Consider the following 19787-nt stretch of genomic DNA (forward strand, 5'->3'; position numbering starts at 1 on the left):
ACTTCACTGCACCCTTTGATCACACGCTGAGCCAGAGCCGCTCCCGCAGGGCCCCTCCCTGCATCCTGACTGCAGCGACCCTGAGCAGTAACCCCAAAGGCCACCGTCTGCACCAGGGTGGGAGTGATTTGTGAGGAGCTGCGGCTAATGAGGAGAGCGGCCACATCCTGTTTCTGGGGCAGTGAGAGGACTGCAGTGTCCTGTGGTCACTGGGGCACCACCGTGCCCTCATCAGACCGGTTCTGTGGCGTGACCATGGCTGGGTAGCCACTGCTGGCCGACTGCCAGCCTTCTTCCTCATTTTTCCAATCCTGGCTCTCCATGTTACTCCTGGGTTTCTGTGAATGACCCCCCCCCCACCAAAATATTCCAGATAAAGCTCCCCCCCCCTTTTTTATGGCACTGGGCATGAAACTTAGGGGCATTCTACCTCCAAGCTACACCTTGGTCCTATTTTTTAGTCTTTATTTTTTGAAACAAGGTCTCACTGAGTTGCAAAGGACCTTATTAAGTAGCTGAGGCTGTCTGTGAACTGCGATCCTCTGGTCTCCACCTCCTGAATGCTGGGATTACAAGTGTGCACCACCACACTCAGCTATAAAGCCCCTTTTTTGTTTTTGGTACTGGAGATTGAAGCCAGGGGCATTCTACCTCTGAGCTACATCCCAGCCTTTTTTTTTTTTTTTTTTTTTTTGTGGTACTGAGGATGGATCCCAGGGGCATTATACCTCCGAGCTACACCCCTGCCACATTTTTTATTCTTTATTTTGAAACAGGGTCTCACTGAGTTGCAAGGGGCCTCACTAAGTAGCTGAGGCTGTCTGCGAATCCGGATCCTCCTGTTTCAACCTCCCAAATGCTAGGATTACAAGTGTGCACCACCACGCCCAGCTCTCCAGTCCTTTTTTTTTTTATTTTTAATTATTATTTTGAGCCAGGCATTAGTGAGGCCCTTTGCAATTCAGTGAGACCCTGTTTCCAATAAAGAATAATAATAATAATAATAATAATAATAATAATAAAAGAATATGGCTGAGGGTGTAGCTTGGCAGTAGAATGCCCTTGAGCTCCATCCCAATTACCACACCAAAAAAGAAAAAAAAATTTTTTTTGGTTGGTACTGGAGGTGGAACCCAGAGGCTTTCTACCTCCAGGCTATACTCCCAAACCTATTTTATATTTTATTAGAAACAGGGTCTCACTAAGTTGCTGAGAGTCTCACTAAGTAGCTGAGGCTGGCTTCGAACCCGTGCGATCCTCCTGTCTCAGCCTCCCAAGTGTGGGGATTACAAGCGTGCGCCACCACGCCCGGCTGAAAAATTATTTTGAAACACAGTCTCACCAAGTTACCGAGGGCCTTGCCAAATTGCTGAGGCTGGCCTTTAACCTGCAGTCCTCTTATCTCAGCCTCCCAAGTACTGGGATTACAGGCATGCGCCACCACACCTGATTCCAGTAAATTCCCTTTCTGTCCCAGAGGTGGCTTCTGTTACTTGGAATGGAATCTGTGATCCCTTCCTACAGATACTCTTTTGTCATCTTTTATGCCTTGGCACAGACATCTCCTCCTCCTGGGTGCCCTCCCTGATTTCCCAGGATGGGCAGGTGTCCCCTGTGTTCGGGCAGCCTTCCCTGACCCTCGCTGTACCCACTCTGGGTCATCCCAGGCCCGTCCCTCCCTGGACTGTGACTGCAGACAGGGCTTCTCCTCGGGCAGCAGTGCTCAGCACAGGGCTCGCGTGGGACAGTGGCTCGGGGTGTGGGCTGCTCCAGCCTCGAGTGGAGGAAGCCCGAGTCCCTCTGGGGCTAGTGAGGAGGTAGGGAGATGCTTCCTCAGTGCCATTTAGCCTGGCGGTTATTACCGTGGGAGAAGAACATGAAGGCAGGGGAGGAAAAAAGAGGAGACCGTGCAGGTGTGTCAACACTGGGAGCCTCAATTTCAAGGAAATGTGAGGGGTTTTTTTTGGGGGGGGGCATTCTGCCTCTGTGCAACTCTTTTCATTTTTAAAAATTTGAGCTAGCTGCGGGGGGGGACAAAAAATTATTTTGAGCTGGATGTGGTGAGGTATGCCTGGAATCCCAGTTCTTGGGAGGCTGAGACAGGAGGATCACAGGTTCGAGAACAACTTCGGCAGTATAGAGAGATTCTAGTAAGAGTCTGTTTCACACACACACACACACACACACACACACACACACACGCGTGCACGCAAATAATTGAAACAGGGTCTTACTAAATTGCTGAGGGTCTCTTTAAGTTGCTGAGGCTGGTGTCTAACCCGTGATCCTCCATCCTCAGTCTCCCAAGTACTGTAATTACAGGTATGTGCCACTGCACATGGCTAATGTGTGATCTCTCTCTCTCTCTCTCTCTCTCTCTCTCTCTCTCTCTCTCTCTTTGGTATTAGGGATGGAAGCCAGGGGTACCTTTGAGCTACACCCTCAGCCCTTTATTCTTTATTTTGAAACAGGCTCTCACTGAGTTGCAGAGGGCCTCACTAAGTAGCTGAGGCTGTCTGTGAACCGCGATCCTCCTGTCTCAGCCTCCCGAATGCTGGGATCACAAGTGTGCGCCACCACGCCCGGCTCTAATGTGTGATTTTTTTGACCAGGAATACAGAACCTGGTTCCAGCAATTTTTTTCTCTTCTTTTTGTTGTTGTTTTGTGGTACTGGTGATTAAACTCAGAGGCATTCTACCTCCAAGCTGCACGCCTAGCCCTATATTTTTTTTAAAACAGGGCCTTGCTAAGTTGCTGAGGCTGGCCTCAAACCTGTGATCCTCCTCTCAGTCTCCCAAGTATTGGGATTACAGCCATGTACTACCATGCCCAGCCAGAAATGTTTTTGCTAGGATGGCACCATGCCCAGCCAGAAATGTTTTTGCCGGGATGGGGGGGTGGATGCCTGATTGACTGGGAAATGGGACTCTAGGGGCTGAGGGAGGAGGTGAGAGACCCCATTCCATGTGACATCTGAAGGTGGGTGGGGCCACTGCCCAGACTTCCCCCAGGGATCAGGTGGACATCAGACCTGGGGGCTCCTTTCCCAATGCCAAGCTGCCCCCTGGTGGCTGCTGCCTTGCTCCATCACACGGTAGAAGACTGGCCACACTTGACAGTTTATTTCCATTTCACAGACCCCTTCTGCCCCCGAGGCTCCGTTTAGCAGCAAACCTGGGTGCCCTACGATGCAGAAAGAGAGGTGCATTAGATTATAGCACATCTGGGCTTAGCGAGGTGGAGGGACCAGGGCCCGGCCAGGCGAAGGGGTCTGGAGGGGCTGAGAGAGGACTCACCTGGCCTCCAGGCCTGGGACCGATCATGGGCCCCACAGGGGCGGCTGGGCCGGACTTTCCCTTCAGGAGTGTCTGCAGTGGAAGAGTTGGGGGCTATGGATTTCCTGAGACCAGTGTGTTTCTCTTCCACCCTTTCTCTGCCCCATTCTCCCTACACCCAGGAGTCTCAGCCCAACCCGCTGTCTTCTCTACTCACTCTGGGGCCCCCTCTGTGGCCTGGGGGCCAGAGATGACTTCCCACGGGGCTGAGGCCACAATCCTGATTCTCGGCAAGGTCAGGGGAGCCCGGAGCTTGGGTAGAGCCAGAGGTTTCTGGAAGGGAAGAGATTCAGAAATGTCCCAGGGGAGGGACAGCCTGGGGACTGGCACTTCAGAGGAACAGACAGGGGTGATAGCGGTGGTGGGGCCCTATGACAGGGTCATGTCCCTAATCCATGCTGGGTTTCTCCCCCCCATTTGCCTTGAATAGGAAGAAGTTCTATCCAAGCCGGGCCTGGTGGCGCACGCTTGTAATCCCAGCATTCGGGAGGCTGAGACCGGAGGACCGCGGTTCGCGGACAGCCTCGGCTACTTAGTGAGGCCCTCTGCAACTCAGTGAGACCCGGTTTCAAACTAAAGAATAAAAAATAGGGCAGGGGTGTAGCTCAGAGATCGAATGCCCCTGGGTTCCACCCCCAGACCTGAAACAAAACAAAGAATACAAAATAGGGCAGGGGGTGTAGCTCGGAGGTCGAATGCCCCTGGCTTCCATCCCTAGACCCGCAAAAAATAAAAATAAAAATAAAAAATAAAAGTCCATCCATCCTTCCACCCATTTATCCCACAAATATTTCCTGAGCATCTCTAGCATGCTAGGCCTTGTCTAGCCTCTGAGGACTCAGTTATGAATAAGGCAGGTAAAAAATTCTGTCTTTGTGGATCCGACATTGGTCTACTAAGCAAGAAGGTGGCTGTGAGTAATCAGTTCACAGATAAGAAAATGTCTTGGGGTGTTCTAGGTCTTCATTTTTTTCTCTTTCTTTCTTTCTTTTTTTTTCTTTTTGGTGGTACTGGGGTTCTTGGAAACCCTTCTACCTCCGGGCTACACTCCCAGACACCTGTTTTTTATATTTTTATTTGGAAACAGAGTCTCTTAAGCCAGTGCGGCTGGCTCCGAACCTGCGCGATCCTCCTGTCTCCGCCTCCCAAGCGCGGGGATTACAAGCGTGCGCCACCATGCCTGGCCATTTTTTTCATTTTTGTGGTACCCTGGCTGCTAACTTGGGTGTCCAGGGGTACCCTGCCACTGAGAGCTACATCCTCCGCCCTTTTATTTGTGAAAACAACAACCATAAAAAGCCTTTTAGCTGGGCCTGGTGGCTCACACCTGTAATCCTCATACTTGAGAGGCTGAGACAGGAGGATTGTAGGTTTGAGGCCAGCTTTAACAAAATATTTTATTTATTTATTTATTTATTTATTTATTTTGTGGTACTGGGGGTGGAACCCAGGGGCTTTCTTACCTCCGGGCTATACTCCCAGACCTATTTTATACTTTATTTAGGAACATGGTCTCACTAAGTTGCTGAGAGCCTCACTAAGTAGCTAAGGCTGGCTTCAAACCTGCGCCATCCTCCTGTCTCAGCCTCCCAAGCGCGGGGATTACAAGCGTGCGCCACCACGCCCAGTGCAGCCTCAACAAATTAGCAAGATCCTGTTTCAAAAACAAAAGCAAACAAACAAAAAAGAACTGAGGGTGACGCTTGATGGAGGAATGCTCCTGGGTTCAAGCTTCGGCACAGGACCGGGGACAAGGCTCAGAGGTGGAGTGCTTGCCTCGTACACACAGGACCCCAGGTTCCATCCCCAGCACTGGTGGGGGCGGGAGGCAGAGCCGAGGGCAGGAGCCACACACCGAACTGTTCTCATGATGACAGTCCCCTTGCTGGGAAGTAGCCAGCCCAGGGCTGTCTCTCATGCGGTATGGTTTGTGTTTGTTTGGTGATGGGGGTTGGACCCAGGGGCATTCTACCTCTGAGCTACTCCACCAGCCCTTTTTATTTTATTTATTTATTTGTTTATTTATTTATTCATTCATTTATTTATTTATTGGTGGTACTGGGGTTCCTGGAAGCCCTTCTACCCCCGGGCTACACTCCCAGACCTATTTTATATTTGGAAACAGGGTCTCCTAAGCCTGCGCGGCTGGCTTCGAACCTGCGCGATCTTCCTGTCTCCGCCTCCTAAGCGCAGGGATTACAAGTGTGCGCCACCACGCCCGGCTTTATTTTTATTTTTATATTTATATATTTTTTGGTGGTACTGGGGTTCCTGGAAGCCCTTCTACCTCCGGGCTACACTCCCAGACCTATTTTTACATTTTTATTTGGAAACAGGGTCTCCTCAGCCAGCGCGCACGGCTGGCTTGAACCTGCGCGATCCTCCTGTCTCTGCCTCCCAAGCACGGGGATTACAAGCGTGCGCTACCACGCCCGGCTTTATTTTTATTTTTAAACAGGGTCTCACTAGGTTGTTGAGCCTGGTCTTGAACCTACGATCCTCCTGTCTCAGCCTCCCACATACTGGGATTACAGACATGTGCCCTGGGCCCAGCTATGTGGAATGTTTTGAAGAAGGAAAGTAGGAGTTGGCTGGAATTTGAATCGGGCAGCGTTTAGGGGGAGAGGGGAGGCCACACCCGGGCGCACCTGCGCCCCAGCGGCCTGGCACCGTCAGCCTGGCTTCTGGCTGCGTCCCTCGCTGTCCGCAGGGAGCCGGCTGAGTGCCTCCTAATGCTTCCATTTGCTCTTGGCTTCAGGTCGGGATCTGTTTTTAGCTTCCCTCGCTGGTCTTGCCGCCACCCCCCTTCCTGCTGGCTCTCTTGTTTGCTGTGGTCCAATAATGTTCCCGGACTTCCTGAGCTGTTTGTTTGAGGTCCGCTCAGTATTGATTGAAGCTGATGTGCACTCCGCCTGCCCTGGATGTTAACCTGCCCCTCCCCACGGGGCCAGGGTCTCAGAAAATCTAAGGGTGGGATGTGGGGGGGGGGAGAAGAAAGCAAGGCTAGTCAGGTCTCACTTAAAAAATAAATAAATAGAATGCTGAACGTGGTGGCCCACACCTGCAATCCCAGGACACGGGAGGCTGAGAAAGGAGGATTGTAGGCTCTAGGTCGGTCAGCTTCAGCAACTTAATGAGGCCTTAGCAACTAGGCAAGAACTCAGAATAAAAAAATGAAATCAAGATAGGGCCAGGCGTGTAGCTCAGAGGTGGAATGGCCCTGACTTCAATCCTCACTACCAAAAATAAATAAATAAAATAAAAATATAGACAGATGGGGGCTAGGGTGTGGCTTGGTGGTAGGGTACTTGCCTAGCATGCCTGGCCCTGGGTTCCACCCCCAGCACCACAGTGGGTATGTGTAAGGGGAGAGAATGATTTGGGGGCCTTAAAGAGCCCAATGCACTGGGCGTGGTGGCGCATGCTTGTAATCACAGCATTTGGGAGGCTGAGACTGGAGGATGGCGGTTCGCGGACAGCCTCAGCTACTTAGTGAGGCCCTCTGCAACTTAGTAAGACCCTGTTTCAAAATAAAGAATAAAAAACAGGGCAGGGGGTGTAGCTCAGAGGTTGAATGCCCCTGGGTTCTATCCCCAGACCTGCAAAAAAAAAAAAAAAAAAAAAAAGAGCCCAATGCTACCTTATCTTGTTTCAGGCTATGTGGATTTGGGCAGGTACAACCACCTCTCTGAGCTCTTTTTCCTTTACAGAACAAAGGAAGAAGGACCATTTTTGACTCTATAGGGCTGTTGGGAAGACTCAGTTCTGTTTATTCAACTTCTGTTTATTGAGTACCTACTGTGTGTGTCAGGCACTATTCTAAGCTCTGAAGATACAAGAGGTATGTAATAAGATGCAGTCTTGACCCAGAGAGGTTTTAGCCTGCTGATGGTGACAGAAAACAACACTGAATGCTCTGCTGGGTGGGGAGGAGGATGGTGACAGTGTTGCAGGGCCCAGGGTGCAGGGCTCTGTTTTCAGTAGGATATTTAGGGAAGGCCTCCCCGAGAAAGGGAAGAAAGGCTGGGGAAAGGTGACCCAGGCCAAGGGAAGAGCTTGTGCAAAGGCCCTGAGGTAGGACATTCCTGGGATGCTGGAAAGAGAACAAAGAAACCAAGATAGGAAATGGGTTTAAAAAAAAAATAAAACAGGTCAAAGAGGTGGTGGTGAGGTAAGAAACCCAGACAGAGTCTTGGAATTACTGATAGTTAGGAATTCAGACTTAAGATGGGAAAAATAAGGATTCCCTTACTCCCTTCCCCTGAGTTGTGCAAGCGGACGCTTCGGAAGATAAAGACAGGAACCCTCTTTCAAATTCTCTAGGCAATCCTGGAGAGCTCTCCCTAACGGGAAAGAGCCTCTCTGGGCCATTTACAAGACTAGAGAGGGCTGGAGGAGAATATGTAAATTAACCACTTCTGCTTTCTGTATCTTGCTTACTCTAGGTAAAATAAATCTTGGGTTTAGCCGGGCGTGGTGGCGCACTTATAATCCCCGCACTTGGGAGGCTGAGACAGGAGGATCACACAGGTTCGAAGCCAGCCTCAGCTACTTAGTGAGGCTCTCAGGAACTTAGTGAGACCCTGTTTCTAAATAAAATATAAAATAGGTCTGGGAGTATAGCCGGGAGGTAGAAAGCCTCTGGGTTCCACTCCCAGTACCACCCAAACAAAACAAAACAAAACAAAATCTTGGGTTTACCCCTCCTCTCCCAAAATTAGAAGACTGAGGGCCTATGACTCATGTGAGTTCTTTGCTTGAGGCCCAGTCCCGCAGCATTGCCGGCTGAGTGTTCACCAGTGAATGAAGAAGCCTGATCATCTGATTGTGGTGTCCGGAGTGAGTGTCTTTTGTCTCTGGGACCAGGCTGTGGCACTGAGCATCCTGCATCATTTGGTGAGAGACTGCTCTGTTTACTAAAAGCCCAGTGCAGCTGGGTGTGGTGGCTGATGTCTGTAACCCCAGTACTTGGGGTACAAAGACAGAAGGATCGCAGGTTTGAGACCAGCCCCAGCAAGTGAGTAAGATTCTCATCAACTTAGCTAGGCCTTATTTATTTATTTTTTGGTGGTACTGGGGTTGGAACCCAGAGGCTTTCTACCACCGGGCTATACTCCCAGACCTATTTTATATTTTTTACTTGGAAACAGGGTCTCACTAAGTTGTTGAGAGCCTCACTAAGTAACTGAGGCTGGCTTTGAACCTGTGCAGTCCTCCTGTCTCAGCCTCCCAAGCGCTGGGATTACAAGTGTGAGCCACCACGCCCAGCTTAGACCTTATTTAAAAAAAAAATTATAATAATAAGCCGGGCATGGTGGTGCACGCCTGTAATCCCCGCGCTTGGGAGGCAGAGACAGGAGGATCGCGCTGGTTCGGAGCCAGCCTCGCTGGCTTAAGAGACCCTGTTTCCAAGTAAAAAGTATAAAATAGGTCTGGGAGTGAGGCCCATCGGTAGAAGGGCTTCCAGGAGCCCCAGTACCACACACACACACACACACATACACAAAATAATAATAAAAATAAGCCAGGTGTGGTGGCACATGCTTGTACTTGGGAGGCGGAGACAGGAGGATCGCAGGTTCAAAGCCATCTAAGTTACTTAGTGAGGCCATCTGCAATTTAGCAAGACACTGTTTGAAAATAAAGAATAAAAAATCGGAGCCAGGCGTGGTGGCGCACGCTTGCAATCCCAGCATTTGGGAGGCTGAGACAGGAGGATCGCGGTTCGCGGACAGCCTCGGCTACTTAGTGAGGCCCTTTGCAACTCAGTGAGACCCTGTTTCAAAATAAAAAATAGAGTCGGGCGTGGTGGCGCACACTTGTAATCCCAGTACTTGGGGTCTGAAACGGGAGAACTGTGCAGGTTCGAAGCCAGCCTCAGCTACTTAGTGAGGCTGTCAGCAACTTAGTGAGACCCTGTTTTCAAATAAAATATAAAATAGGTCAGGGGTGTAGCCCGGAGGTAAAAGGCCTCTGGGTTCTATCCACAGTACCACAAAAAATAAAAAAATAAAAAATAGGGCTGGGGGTGTAGCTCAGAGGTAGAATGCCCCTGGGTTCAATCCCCAGTAGTGCACACACGCGTACACACACACACGCACACGCACGCACGCCTAATGAAGGACTTGGGAGAGCTGCAGTTAGATCAAGAAGTTCTTCTGTAATATGTGGATAACTTGCTTATAGCCAGCCTGGGCGATGGACACTGACTTTTTAAATATGATTACAACATTGAACCACCTGGAATCATGTGGATATAAGGTCTCCTCTAAAAAGGAATTTGCAAAAACCAATTACCTATCTGAGAATTCAGATCAACCAAAGCACCCAATATCTGATGTCAGATCAGATACAGGCTGTTTTGAGACTTGGGGAACGCAGAGATTGCAGACAGATATGTGAATTCCTATAAATGTCAGCAGGATTCTCTCTCTCTCTTTTTTTTTTTTTTTGCGGGTCTGGGATGGAACCCAGGGGCATTTCTACCTCTGAGCTACACCCCAGCCCTATTCTTTATTCTTTTTTTTTTTTTTTTTGGGTGGTACTGGGGGTGGAACCCAGAGGCTACCTACCTGCAGGCTATACTCTCAGATCTTTTTTATATTTTATTTGGAAACAGGGTCTCACTAAGTTGCTGACAGCCTCACTAAGTAGCTGAGGCTGGCTTCGAACCTGTGCGATCCTCCTGTCTCAGCCTCCCAAGCGCGGGGATTACAAGCGTGCGCCACCACACCCGGCTCTATGTTTTATTCTTTATTTTGAGAAAGGGTCTCACTGAGTTGCGGAGGGCCTCACTAAGTAGCCGAGGCTGTCTGCGAACCGTGATGGGTCTCAGCCTCCCGATCTCGGCCTCCCGAATGCTGGGATTACAAGCATGCGCCACCATGCACGGCTAGGATTCTCTTATTTAAATACCATATTTTGGACTAATAGAAAAACTACTGTATGAAGGCATTATAACAGAGACAATGCCTTTGACTTTGGCCTCAGAGTGGCAAAATGCTTTTGAGAAGTTAAAACTAAAGTTCATGAGAGCCCCTAGACTTAATCTGCTTAATTTACCATAGGAGTCTAAATAATATGTGCATAGAAAATAAGGTACAGGCCGGGCGTGGTGGCGCACGCTGGTAATCCCTGCGCTTGGGAGACGGAGACAGGAGGATCGTGCAGGTTCGAAGCCAGCCACGCATGCTGGCTTAGGAGACCCTTTTCCAAATAAAAATGTAAAAATAGGTCTGGGAGTGTAGCCCGGAGGAAGAAGGGCTTCCAGGAACCCCAGTACCGCCAAAAAAAAAAAAAAAAGAAGGTACAGCCCTGGAAACATTTATAGGTATTAGAAGACACAATGTGGCCAGTAGCCTATGTGTTGCAACCACTATTGAACAGTAACTGCCACTTGTGACTTATTATTGGAGGTGTAGAAGTTTACTAGGGCAACCTATTAGTTTGTTTGTTCTCACCAAGGGTTGGTTCTATTAGAATAGAAAATAAGAGCCGGGCGTGGTGGTGCACGCTTGTAACCCCAGCATCTGGGAGGCTGAGACAGGAGGATCACAGTTTGTGGTCAGCCTCAGCTATTATTTAATGAGGCCCTTTGAAACTCAGTGAGACCTTGTTTCAAAATAAAGAATAAAAAACAAAATAGGGCTGGGGTGTAACTTGGAGGTCAAATGTCCCTGGGTTCCATCCCCAGACCTGAAAAAAATAAAAGAAAGAAAAATGAAAAAGAAATATGTTTTCTGGCCAAGTACTGGAAAAATGGGAAATACCAGGCCATCCTACTAGATAACCCAAATGTCAGCCTTAAGACTATGTTCACCCTAAAGCTAGTGACTCTACTGCCAGCAAGTGATGATGGGTCAGTACAATGAAACTACCTGAAGATTTTGACCACTGTTGATTCTAGTGGGTTGGACTTGTCTGATCAGCCGATAGCAGAGCCTGACTCGGACCTTTTCACCAATGAAATAAATGTCATGAACCGAGCACAGTGGCGCACGCTTGTAATCCCAGCATTTGGGAGGCTAAGACAGGAGGATCAAGGTTCATGGACAGCCTCAGATAATCAGTGAGGCCCTTTGCAACTCAGTGAGACCCTGTTCAAAAATAAAAAATAAAGCCGGGCGTGGTGGAGCACGCTTGTAATCCCCGCGCTTGGGAGGCGGAGACGGGAGGATCGCGCTGGTTTGGAGCCAGCCTCCCTGGCTTAAGAGACCCTGTTTCCAAATTAAAAAAATATATATAAAATAGGTCTGGGAGTGTAGCCCAGAGGTAGAAGGGCTTCCAGGAACCCCAGTACCATAAAAAAATTAATAATAATAAATAAAAAAATAGGACTGGGGGTGTAGCTCAGAGTCAGAGGTAGAATATCCCTTGGTTCATTTCTGGTACCAGAAAGAAAGAAAGAAAGAAAGAAAGAAAGAAAGAAAGAAAGAAAGAAAGAAAGAAAGAAAGAAAGAAAGAAAGAGAAGGGAAGAAGGAAGGAAGGAAAGGAAGGAACCTTATAAACATTGACTAGAGGATAGCTGGATATTCCGTGGTCATAAGACAGCAGGTGCTGAAAGCCAAAGATTTGCTGCCTGGAACATCAGTTCAAAAGGTGGAGCTAATAGCTCCAATGAGAGCTCTTAGACTTTCCAAAGGAAAGGAAATATTCTAAGTCTTTTTATTTTTTTGGTACTGAGGTTGGAACCCAAGGGGATTCTACCTCCAAGCTACATCCTAATGCTATTTTATCCCTCTTGTTTTTTTTTTTTTTTTTTAATGGGCTGGGGATGGAACCCAGGGCCATTTGACCTCCGAGCTACACCCCCTGTCCTATTTTTTATTCTTTATTTTGAAACAGGGTCTCACTGAGTTGCAAAGAGCCTCACTAAATAGCTGAGGCTGTCTGCAAATCGCGATCCTCCGGTTTCAGCCTCCCAAAAGCTGGGATTACAAGTGTGCGCCACCACGCCCGACTTATTCCTCTATTTTGAAACAGGCTCACTAAGTTGCAGATGGCCTTCCTAAGTTTCTAAGGCTGGCTGTGAACTTGTGATCCACTAGTCTCAGCCTCTTATGTACTGGGATTACATGTGTGCACCACCACACCTGGCTTTTATTGATTTATTTTTAGAGAGGAGGTATTTTAATAAATAAAAAAGAGAAAAAACAGTTAAGAGAAAAAGAGAACCACTTTTAGATAGGAAAGCACTTTGGCAAGATTTTTTTGTTCTAAATAACTGTGTTATGCCATAGGAAAAAATAGAATGAGAATAAAAATGAGAAGATTAAGCAAGTGGCAGAGGGAGGGTTTGAGGGAGTTGCAAATAATCTGTAAATGATAAAACTTAGAAAGAGCCGGGAGTGGTGGCACACACACAAAATGTATAACTTTATAACTCAGGCTAAATACTATTATTTTCAATTGCTCTATGTATTTGGCATCCTATACATCTGTAATTAGAGATATGCATATCTGGAGGCTAAATATGCTGTGTATTTGAGCCTTATCTAAATCTAAATGTTATATAAAGCTTTATAGAGATATATAGGTTCACCAGGCGTGGTGGTGCATGCTATTTGGGAGGCTTAGGCAGGAGGATCACCACTGGCAGCCAGCCTCCAACTACTTAGTGAAGCCCTTTACAATCCCCAGTACCGCAAAATAATAATAATAATAATAATAATAATAATAATAATAATAATAATAATAATAATAATATAGGGCTTGGGTGTTGCTTAGAGGTAGAATGCCCTTTAGAAACTTAGCAAGACTGTGTTTACAAATAAAAAAATAAAATAGGGTGGGGATATAGCCTGGAGGTAGAAGGCCCTGGGTTCCATCTCCAGTACCACCCCCCAAAAAATAGTATTAATAATATATATATATGTGTGTGTATAAATAAACAAATCAATTTATTATTATTATTTTTTGGTACTGGGATTAAACCTGGAAATATTTGGGTTGCTTAACATATTTGCAACACATATGTGTTGCCTAACACATAGGGTTAGGCAACAAACCAGTCTTTATCATGCAAGTTACCAGGATGTGAGCATTGCCTGGAGCATCACCTCGAAGCTGCTTTCTGCATATAGGTCACAAAGTTCAGACAAAGTAGAGAATAAATAAAATATATTTGGCAGTACTGGGGATAGAACCCAGGAGCATTCTACCTCTGAGCTACACTCCCAGCCCTACTAAAAAGTCTTTTTTTTTTTTTTTTTTTTTTGGTGGTACTGGGGATGGAACCCAGGGGCCTTCTACATCCAGGCTACACTCCCAGACCTATTTTATATTTTATTTGGAAACAGGGTCTCTTAAGCCAGCTGAGGCCGGCTTCGAACCTGCAGAATACTCCTGTGTCAGCCTCCCAAGCACGGGGATTACAAGCGTGCGCCACCACGCCCGGCTTTTAGTCTTTATTCTAAAACAGAGCCTCACTGAGTTGCAAAGGGCCTCACTAATTAGCTGAGGCTGTCAGCGAACCACGATGCTCCTGTCTCAGCCTCCCAAATGCTGGGATTACAAGCACGAGCCACCATGCCTGGCTCTAAATACAACTATTAAGGCTGGGTTAGGAAAAATATGTCGAGGAGATAAGCTAGCTTGGGTTGAGCTTTTCCCCTGGTCCTATAAAGGATTAGATACACGGCTAACAAGAGAAACAGGGTATTCTCCCTATAGAATGATGTATGCTCAACCCCCTCCTATCCTCTAAAGATTGCCAGGAAGGCTGTGGGAGGCAGGGGAGTTAAAAGTGCATAAACTTATGAGAGAACTAGCTAAAGTCATACACGACCTGCATAAACGGTTATTAGACCATTTGTCCCAGTTCATCCCTATCAGCCTGGAAGCTTAGCGTGGGTCAAAGTCCCCTCAAGGCAAAATGGAGAGGGCTTTTCACTGTTATTCTTGCTACTCCAAAAACAGTGAAAAATCCAAAATACTGTGGCTTGGATTTATTACAGTTGCCTGAAACTGCAGCCTCAGAGCCCCCAGCCCTGGGGACGACTCATTGGACTGCTCACAGGAAATCTGGAGAACCAAGCATTTTATCCTGAGAAAGATGACCTACGCTGCTCCACGCACATCCAGAAACCAACAGACCCCTGCACAATGAGAGACCAGGAGCATCACATCTCAAACCACAAAACTGGACTCTAGGTTTTCCGTTATAAGTGCCTTAGGACTGACTTTACTAGCAGGATTTACGGTGGTCCTCGGCTTCTTAATTTTCACATTTGAGTGTCTGCCTAATGTGACTTTGCATGGCTGAAATGAAAAAGCAATTGGCAGTTCTCATCCTGTGTGGTGGAGCTCGGCTGAGACTGGTTTAAAGATGTTATCTTTAAGAAGGGAAACAAAAACTTGTCCAGTAAAACTTGTAAGATTCTAGCCCTCCTATTCCCCGAGGTAGACACCAACACTGAGATGGCAAAATATCGTCCCCTGAGCCCCAGAGGCACTTCTCCCAGGCTATTCAGCTTCCATCAGTCAGCCAATTTTACATCATGTCTCATACAGAGGATGCTGGGGGCGGGGGGTCAATGCCGTCCTTTCATACCAAATAACACTGTCTCTGATAAAACTATCACACAAACCTTAAAAGGTTTGACCACCTTGGCTGATAAACTGGCAGAAAACTCTGGGGTTAACCTTTTCAGTAATATGCTCCAAAATTGGTTTTACTTGACCTCTTTAATGGTGGTTATGGTTTTTTTTTGTCTTGATTAGATGCTGTCTCATAATGAATGTCAGGGGTTTGGTCCGATGAGTAGTAAAAACTCTGATGGCTGGGAGGGAGCCACCCCCATATGCTGCTCTTGTGGCTCTGACCAAAAGTGGCTTTTTGCCAGGCGTGGTGGCGCACGCTTGTAATCCCCTTGCTTGGGAGGCAGAGACAGGAGGATCGCGCAGGTTCAAAGCCAGCCTCGCTGGCTTAAGAGACCCTGTTTCCAAATAAAAATATAAAATAAAATAGGTCTGGGAGTGTAGCCCGGAGGTAGAAGGGTTTCCAAGAACCCCAGTACCACCAAAACAAAATAAAACAAGAAAACAAAAGTAGCCTTCGAGGTTGAGAATTTCTCATGAAAATATATTGAGAATTCCCAACCAAAGGGAAAAATGAAGTAAGAAACCCAGTCAGAGCCTTGGAATTATTGTTAGTTATGAATTTACACTTAAATTCTTAGTTGCCCAAGCTGACACTTCAGAAGATAAAAGACAGAACTCCCCTTTCCAAGTTAATCAGGGAGTTCTCTAGGCAATCCTGGAGTCATTGTAAACAAGAGAGACTCTGGGCCATTTACAAGATTAGGGAGGGCCGGGGATGTATGTAAATTAACCACTTTTCCTGTTTTTTGTATCTTGCTTATGCTAGGTAAAATAAATCTCTCCTGTTTACCTCTCCCTTCCCAAAATTAGGAGACTGAGAGTATAAAAATCAGGTGACCCCTTTGAGGCCCAGTTCCATGGAGATGGAGTCCCAGTGACTAGGTCATCACCGGTGAATAAAGAAACCTGATGATGTGATTTGAGCCTCCAGAGTTTCCTTTGTCTCTGGACCAGGCTGTGGGACAGGGCATCCCACAACAGTGGAGGCTAGACCACACTTTACTGGGGCCAAGGATGGGAGCCAGGCTTGGTACCCTGAGCACCTGGCTGGACCAGGGACCCTGAGGCTGAGTGTGACTCTCACTGGCTCCCTCAGAGCAGTGCTGGACTTACCAACTTCAGCTGCCCTTCACTTTTGGGTTTCTTGGAGGACAGATCTAGCTGAGGGGGCACCGGAGGCGCAGAGGAGGCCACCTGGAGGAGTCGGGGGAGCAGTGAGCCACCATGTTCTTTTCACCTGTATGTGCTTCTGCTCAGAGGCAGCACCAGGCATCATTCTAGACTGTGCACATCACAGAGGCGAAGACGAAGGCCAGCCCTCGGAGGAGATGACCAGAGAAAGCCACAGCCCCGGGTCCTCGAACACCCAAGAATCCTGCCCCTCCTTCATCAGACCCAGGGATCCAGGCCCAGCCCTCCTCCCTCAGACTCAAGAGTCCAGGCCCCACCTCCTCTATCAGACCCAGGGGTCCAGCCCCAGCCTTCCAGGCTCAGTTCTCCTTCCCCTGACCCAGGAGTTCTGGCTCAGGCTCCTGCCCAGCCCTGCTTACCTGTCCCAGCTCCAATGCCTGGTCTTCCCGGTGGCTGCTGTCCTGCCGGCCCTTAGCAGCACCTCCTGCCTCTGCCAGCCTCCCTGAGATCTGACATATGCTCACAGCCTCTTGGCCCTGGATCTGGCATCGGCAGAAGGGGCAGGTCTGACTGTCAGAAAGCTGGGGAGGTGGTGGAGATGAGGGTCAGCATCTTCATCTTGGAGCCCCATACCTGCCCTGGGACTGTGGGGACCTCCACCTCCAAGAGTGATATGGGGACTGCAAGGGGAGGGAGGTTTTGGAGGGAAGGTGGGAGGTGAGACAGGACCCCAGCCTAGGAAGCCAAGGAGGGAGCACACTGGCCAGGGGCCCCATGGAGCCTAGTGACACCTGCTGGCCAAGCCTTTGCTTAGACCGCCACAGCCCTTGGGGTTATTGCCATTAGCCCTGTTTTGCAGAGGAGGAAGCAAGGCCCAGAGAGGCAAAGGTACTGGCTCCTGAACACCCAGCAGGGGACAGAGAGAGCTCTGTCTATCTAATCTTATTGCCAGCAATGGAGAAAGGGAACCGGGTGCGGTGGTGCACACTTCTAATCCCAGTACTTGGGAGGATGAGATGGGAGAATCACAGGTTTGTGGCCAGCCTCAGCTATTTAGTGAGGCCCTTCTCAACTTAGTGAGACCCTATTTCAAAATTAAAAAATAGAGCTGGGTGTGGTGGCGCACGCTTGTAATCCCAGTATTCGGGAGGCTGAGATGGGAGGATCGCGGTTCACGGACAGCCTCAGCTACTTAGTGAGGTCCTCTGCAACTTAGTTAGACCCTGTTTCAAAATAAAGAATAAAAAAATAAGAGTTGGGCGTGGTGGCGCACGCTTGTAATCCCGTGCTTGGGAGGCGGAGACAGGAGTATTGCGCAGGTTCGAAGCCAGCTGTGCTGGCTTAAGAGACCCTGTTTCCAAATAAAATAAAATATAAAATAGGTCTGGGAATGTAGCCCGGAGGTAAAGGGCTTCCAGGAACCCCAGTACCACCAGTAAATAAATAAATAAATAAATAAGTACTGGAGCTTGAACACAGAGGCATTCCTCTGAGCTATACCACCAATCCTATTTTATCTTTTTATTTTCAAACCTGTGTGATCCTCCTGTCGCAGCCTCCCAAGCACTGGGATGACGTGTGTCATGTGACACCGCACCTGGCTTATCTTTTTATTTATTTATTTATTTATTTATTTTTTGGTGGTACTAGGGGTGGAACCCAGGGGCCCTCTACCTCTGGGCTACACTCCCAGACCTATTTTTTATATTTTATTTGGAGAAAGGATCTCTTAAGCCAGCTGAGGCTGGCTTTGAACCTGCAGGATCCTCCTGTCTCAGCCTCCTAAGCACAGGGATTACAAGCGTGCGCTACCACGCCCGGCTCTTATCTTTTTATTTTGAAACAAGGTCTCACTAGGTTGCTGAGGCCGTCCTGGAACCTGCGATCCTCCCATCTCAGCCTCCCAAGTACCCAGTTACAGGTGTGTGCCACCGCGCCCAGCTCCTGCTGAGGCTTTTACTGTGGAGTGGGGAGACCCAGAGAGGAACCAGAGAGGAGCCCGCCCTACCTGCCAGGAAGCCAGGCAGCGGCTGCAGAGCAGGTGACCACACGGCTCGATCCTCACGTCCTTGTTCCTCTCGGCGCAGATCTTGCAGAGTTCGAATGTGGAGTTCATGGCCCAGTACAGCTGCAGCTGCTCCTGGTGGGCGAGAGATGGGAGGGACAGGAAGAAAGCCCCCGACCTCTGCCCAGCCTTGATCCCTCTGTCCAGCTTGAGGCTTCATCTCAGGCCTCCTGCATGTCCTTCCTCCTTGTCATGAGGGTGGTCTACACTCAGGGCTGCTAGACGTAGCAAACAGAAATATGGATTCCCCCACCTACCCTTTTTTTTTTTGGGGGGGGGTATTAGGGATTAAACCCAGGGCCATTCTACCCTCAAGCTACAGCCCAACCCTATTTTATTTTTTATTTGGAAACAGGCTCTCACTAAGTTGATGAGATCCTGAGTTGCTGAGGCAGGCTTATTTTATTTTATTTATTTATTTATTTATTTATTTATTTATTTATTTATTTATTTATTTTGCAGTACTGGGGATAGAACCCAGGGGTATTCTACCTCCGAGCTATACCCCCAGTCCTATTTTTTTTTTTTTTTTTGGTGGTACTGGAGGTAGAACTCGGGGGTTTCTACCTCTGGGCTATACTCCCAGACCTATCTTATATTTTTATTTGGAAACAGGCTCTCACTAAGTTGCTGAGAACATCACTAAGTAGCTGAGGCTGGTTTCGAACCTATGTGATCCTCCTGTCTCAGCCTCCCAAGCGCAGAGATTACAAGCGTGCACCACCACGCCCGGTTCCAGCCCTATTTTTTATTCTTTATTTGTGAAATAGGATTTCACTGAGTTGTGAAGGGACTCGCTAAGTAGCTGAGGCTATCTGCGAATCATGATCCTCCTGTCTCGGCCTCCTGAATGCTGGAATTACAAGTGTGCACCATCAAACCTGGTTTAGGTTACCCTATTACTTTAGTTTTTTGGGGGAGGGGTCTTTTTTGGTACTAGGGATTGAACCCAGAGGCATTCTGCGTACAAGCTACACCTCAACTCTATTTTATTTTTTATTTTGAAACAAGGTCTCCTAGGTTAATGAGAGACTCATTACTTGCTGAGGTTGTCCTCAAACCTGTGATCTTCCTGTCTCAGCCTCTCAAGCACTGGGATTACAGGTGCGCACCACCATGCCTCATTTGCCCTATGCCAAGACATCCTGCTGCCTCGGCATCTATGTGTTGAGACCCCACTCCACATAGTAAAATCGGCAAGGACGCCCCGAGAAGGAGGTATCGTCTCTGGCTAAAGTACCCCCCACTTTTAGATACCCTCCACTATTATTTCTTTTAACTTTCTACACGAATTGCTCCAGTGATGTGAAATTAGGACTATAAAAAGAAACTGAGCCCAAAAGATGGAAAGTTCCAGGAAGGGTTAAAAGAAGATTCCCCTGAGAAGCTCCCAAGCCTTGACTATCCTGGGAGGCTGCCACCTGGAGCTGCTTATCTGCAAGACCTTGGAGAGAAACAGAAGTTAATTCTTCAAAGGCCAACAGCCAGCTGAGAGACACCCGCCCCCCTTTCTCTTAACTTTACTGGTGAAGTGTATAAATTTCTTGGGTTTTTCATAATAAAGTGTCATTGGCTCAAGAAGCCTTTGTCCACTTCAGGTTTCTTTTCCAAAACGTCGTAACTAAAAAACTTGAGGAATTCATAGAGGGAAAG

General features: G+C 48.0%; 1 protein-coding gene across 1 annotated transcript in view; it reads right to left on the reverse strand.

Annotated features, from left to right (window-relative positions):
* Positions 1-206: 206 nt before the first annotated feature.
* The window catches only part of CBLC (Cbl proto-oncogene C), a gene marked incomplete at both ends in the record, with an annotated part of 36092 nt that continues 16511 nt past the window's right edge, over positions 207-19787 (reverse strand). Inside the window, 5 exons of the mRNA XM_080703621.1 lie at positions 207-338; positions 3298-3369; positions 16052-16132; positions 16489-16650; positions 18078-18209. Of these exons, the coding sequence (XP_080559747.1) occupies positions 207-338; positions 3298-3369; positions 16052-16132; positions 16489-16650; positions 18078-18209 (579 nt within the window). The remainder of the gene's footprint in view (positions 339-3297; positions 3370-16051; positions 16133-16488; positions 16651-18077; positions 18210-19787) is intronic.

The sequence above is a fragment of the Muscardinus avellanarius genome (genome assembly GCF_963383645.1).
Source record: "Muscardinus avellanarius genome assembly, chromosome: 10".
Taxonomy (NCBI): Eukaryota; Metazoa; Chordata; class Mammalia; order Rodentia; family Gliridae; genus Muscardinus; species Muscardinus avellanarius.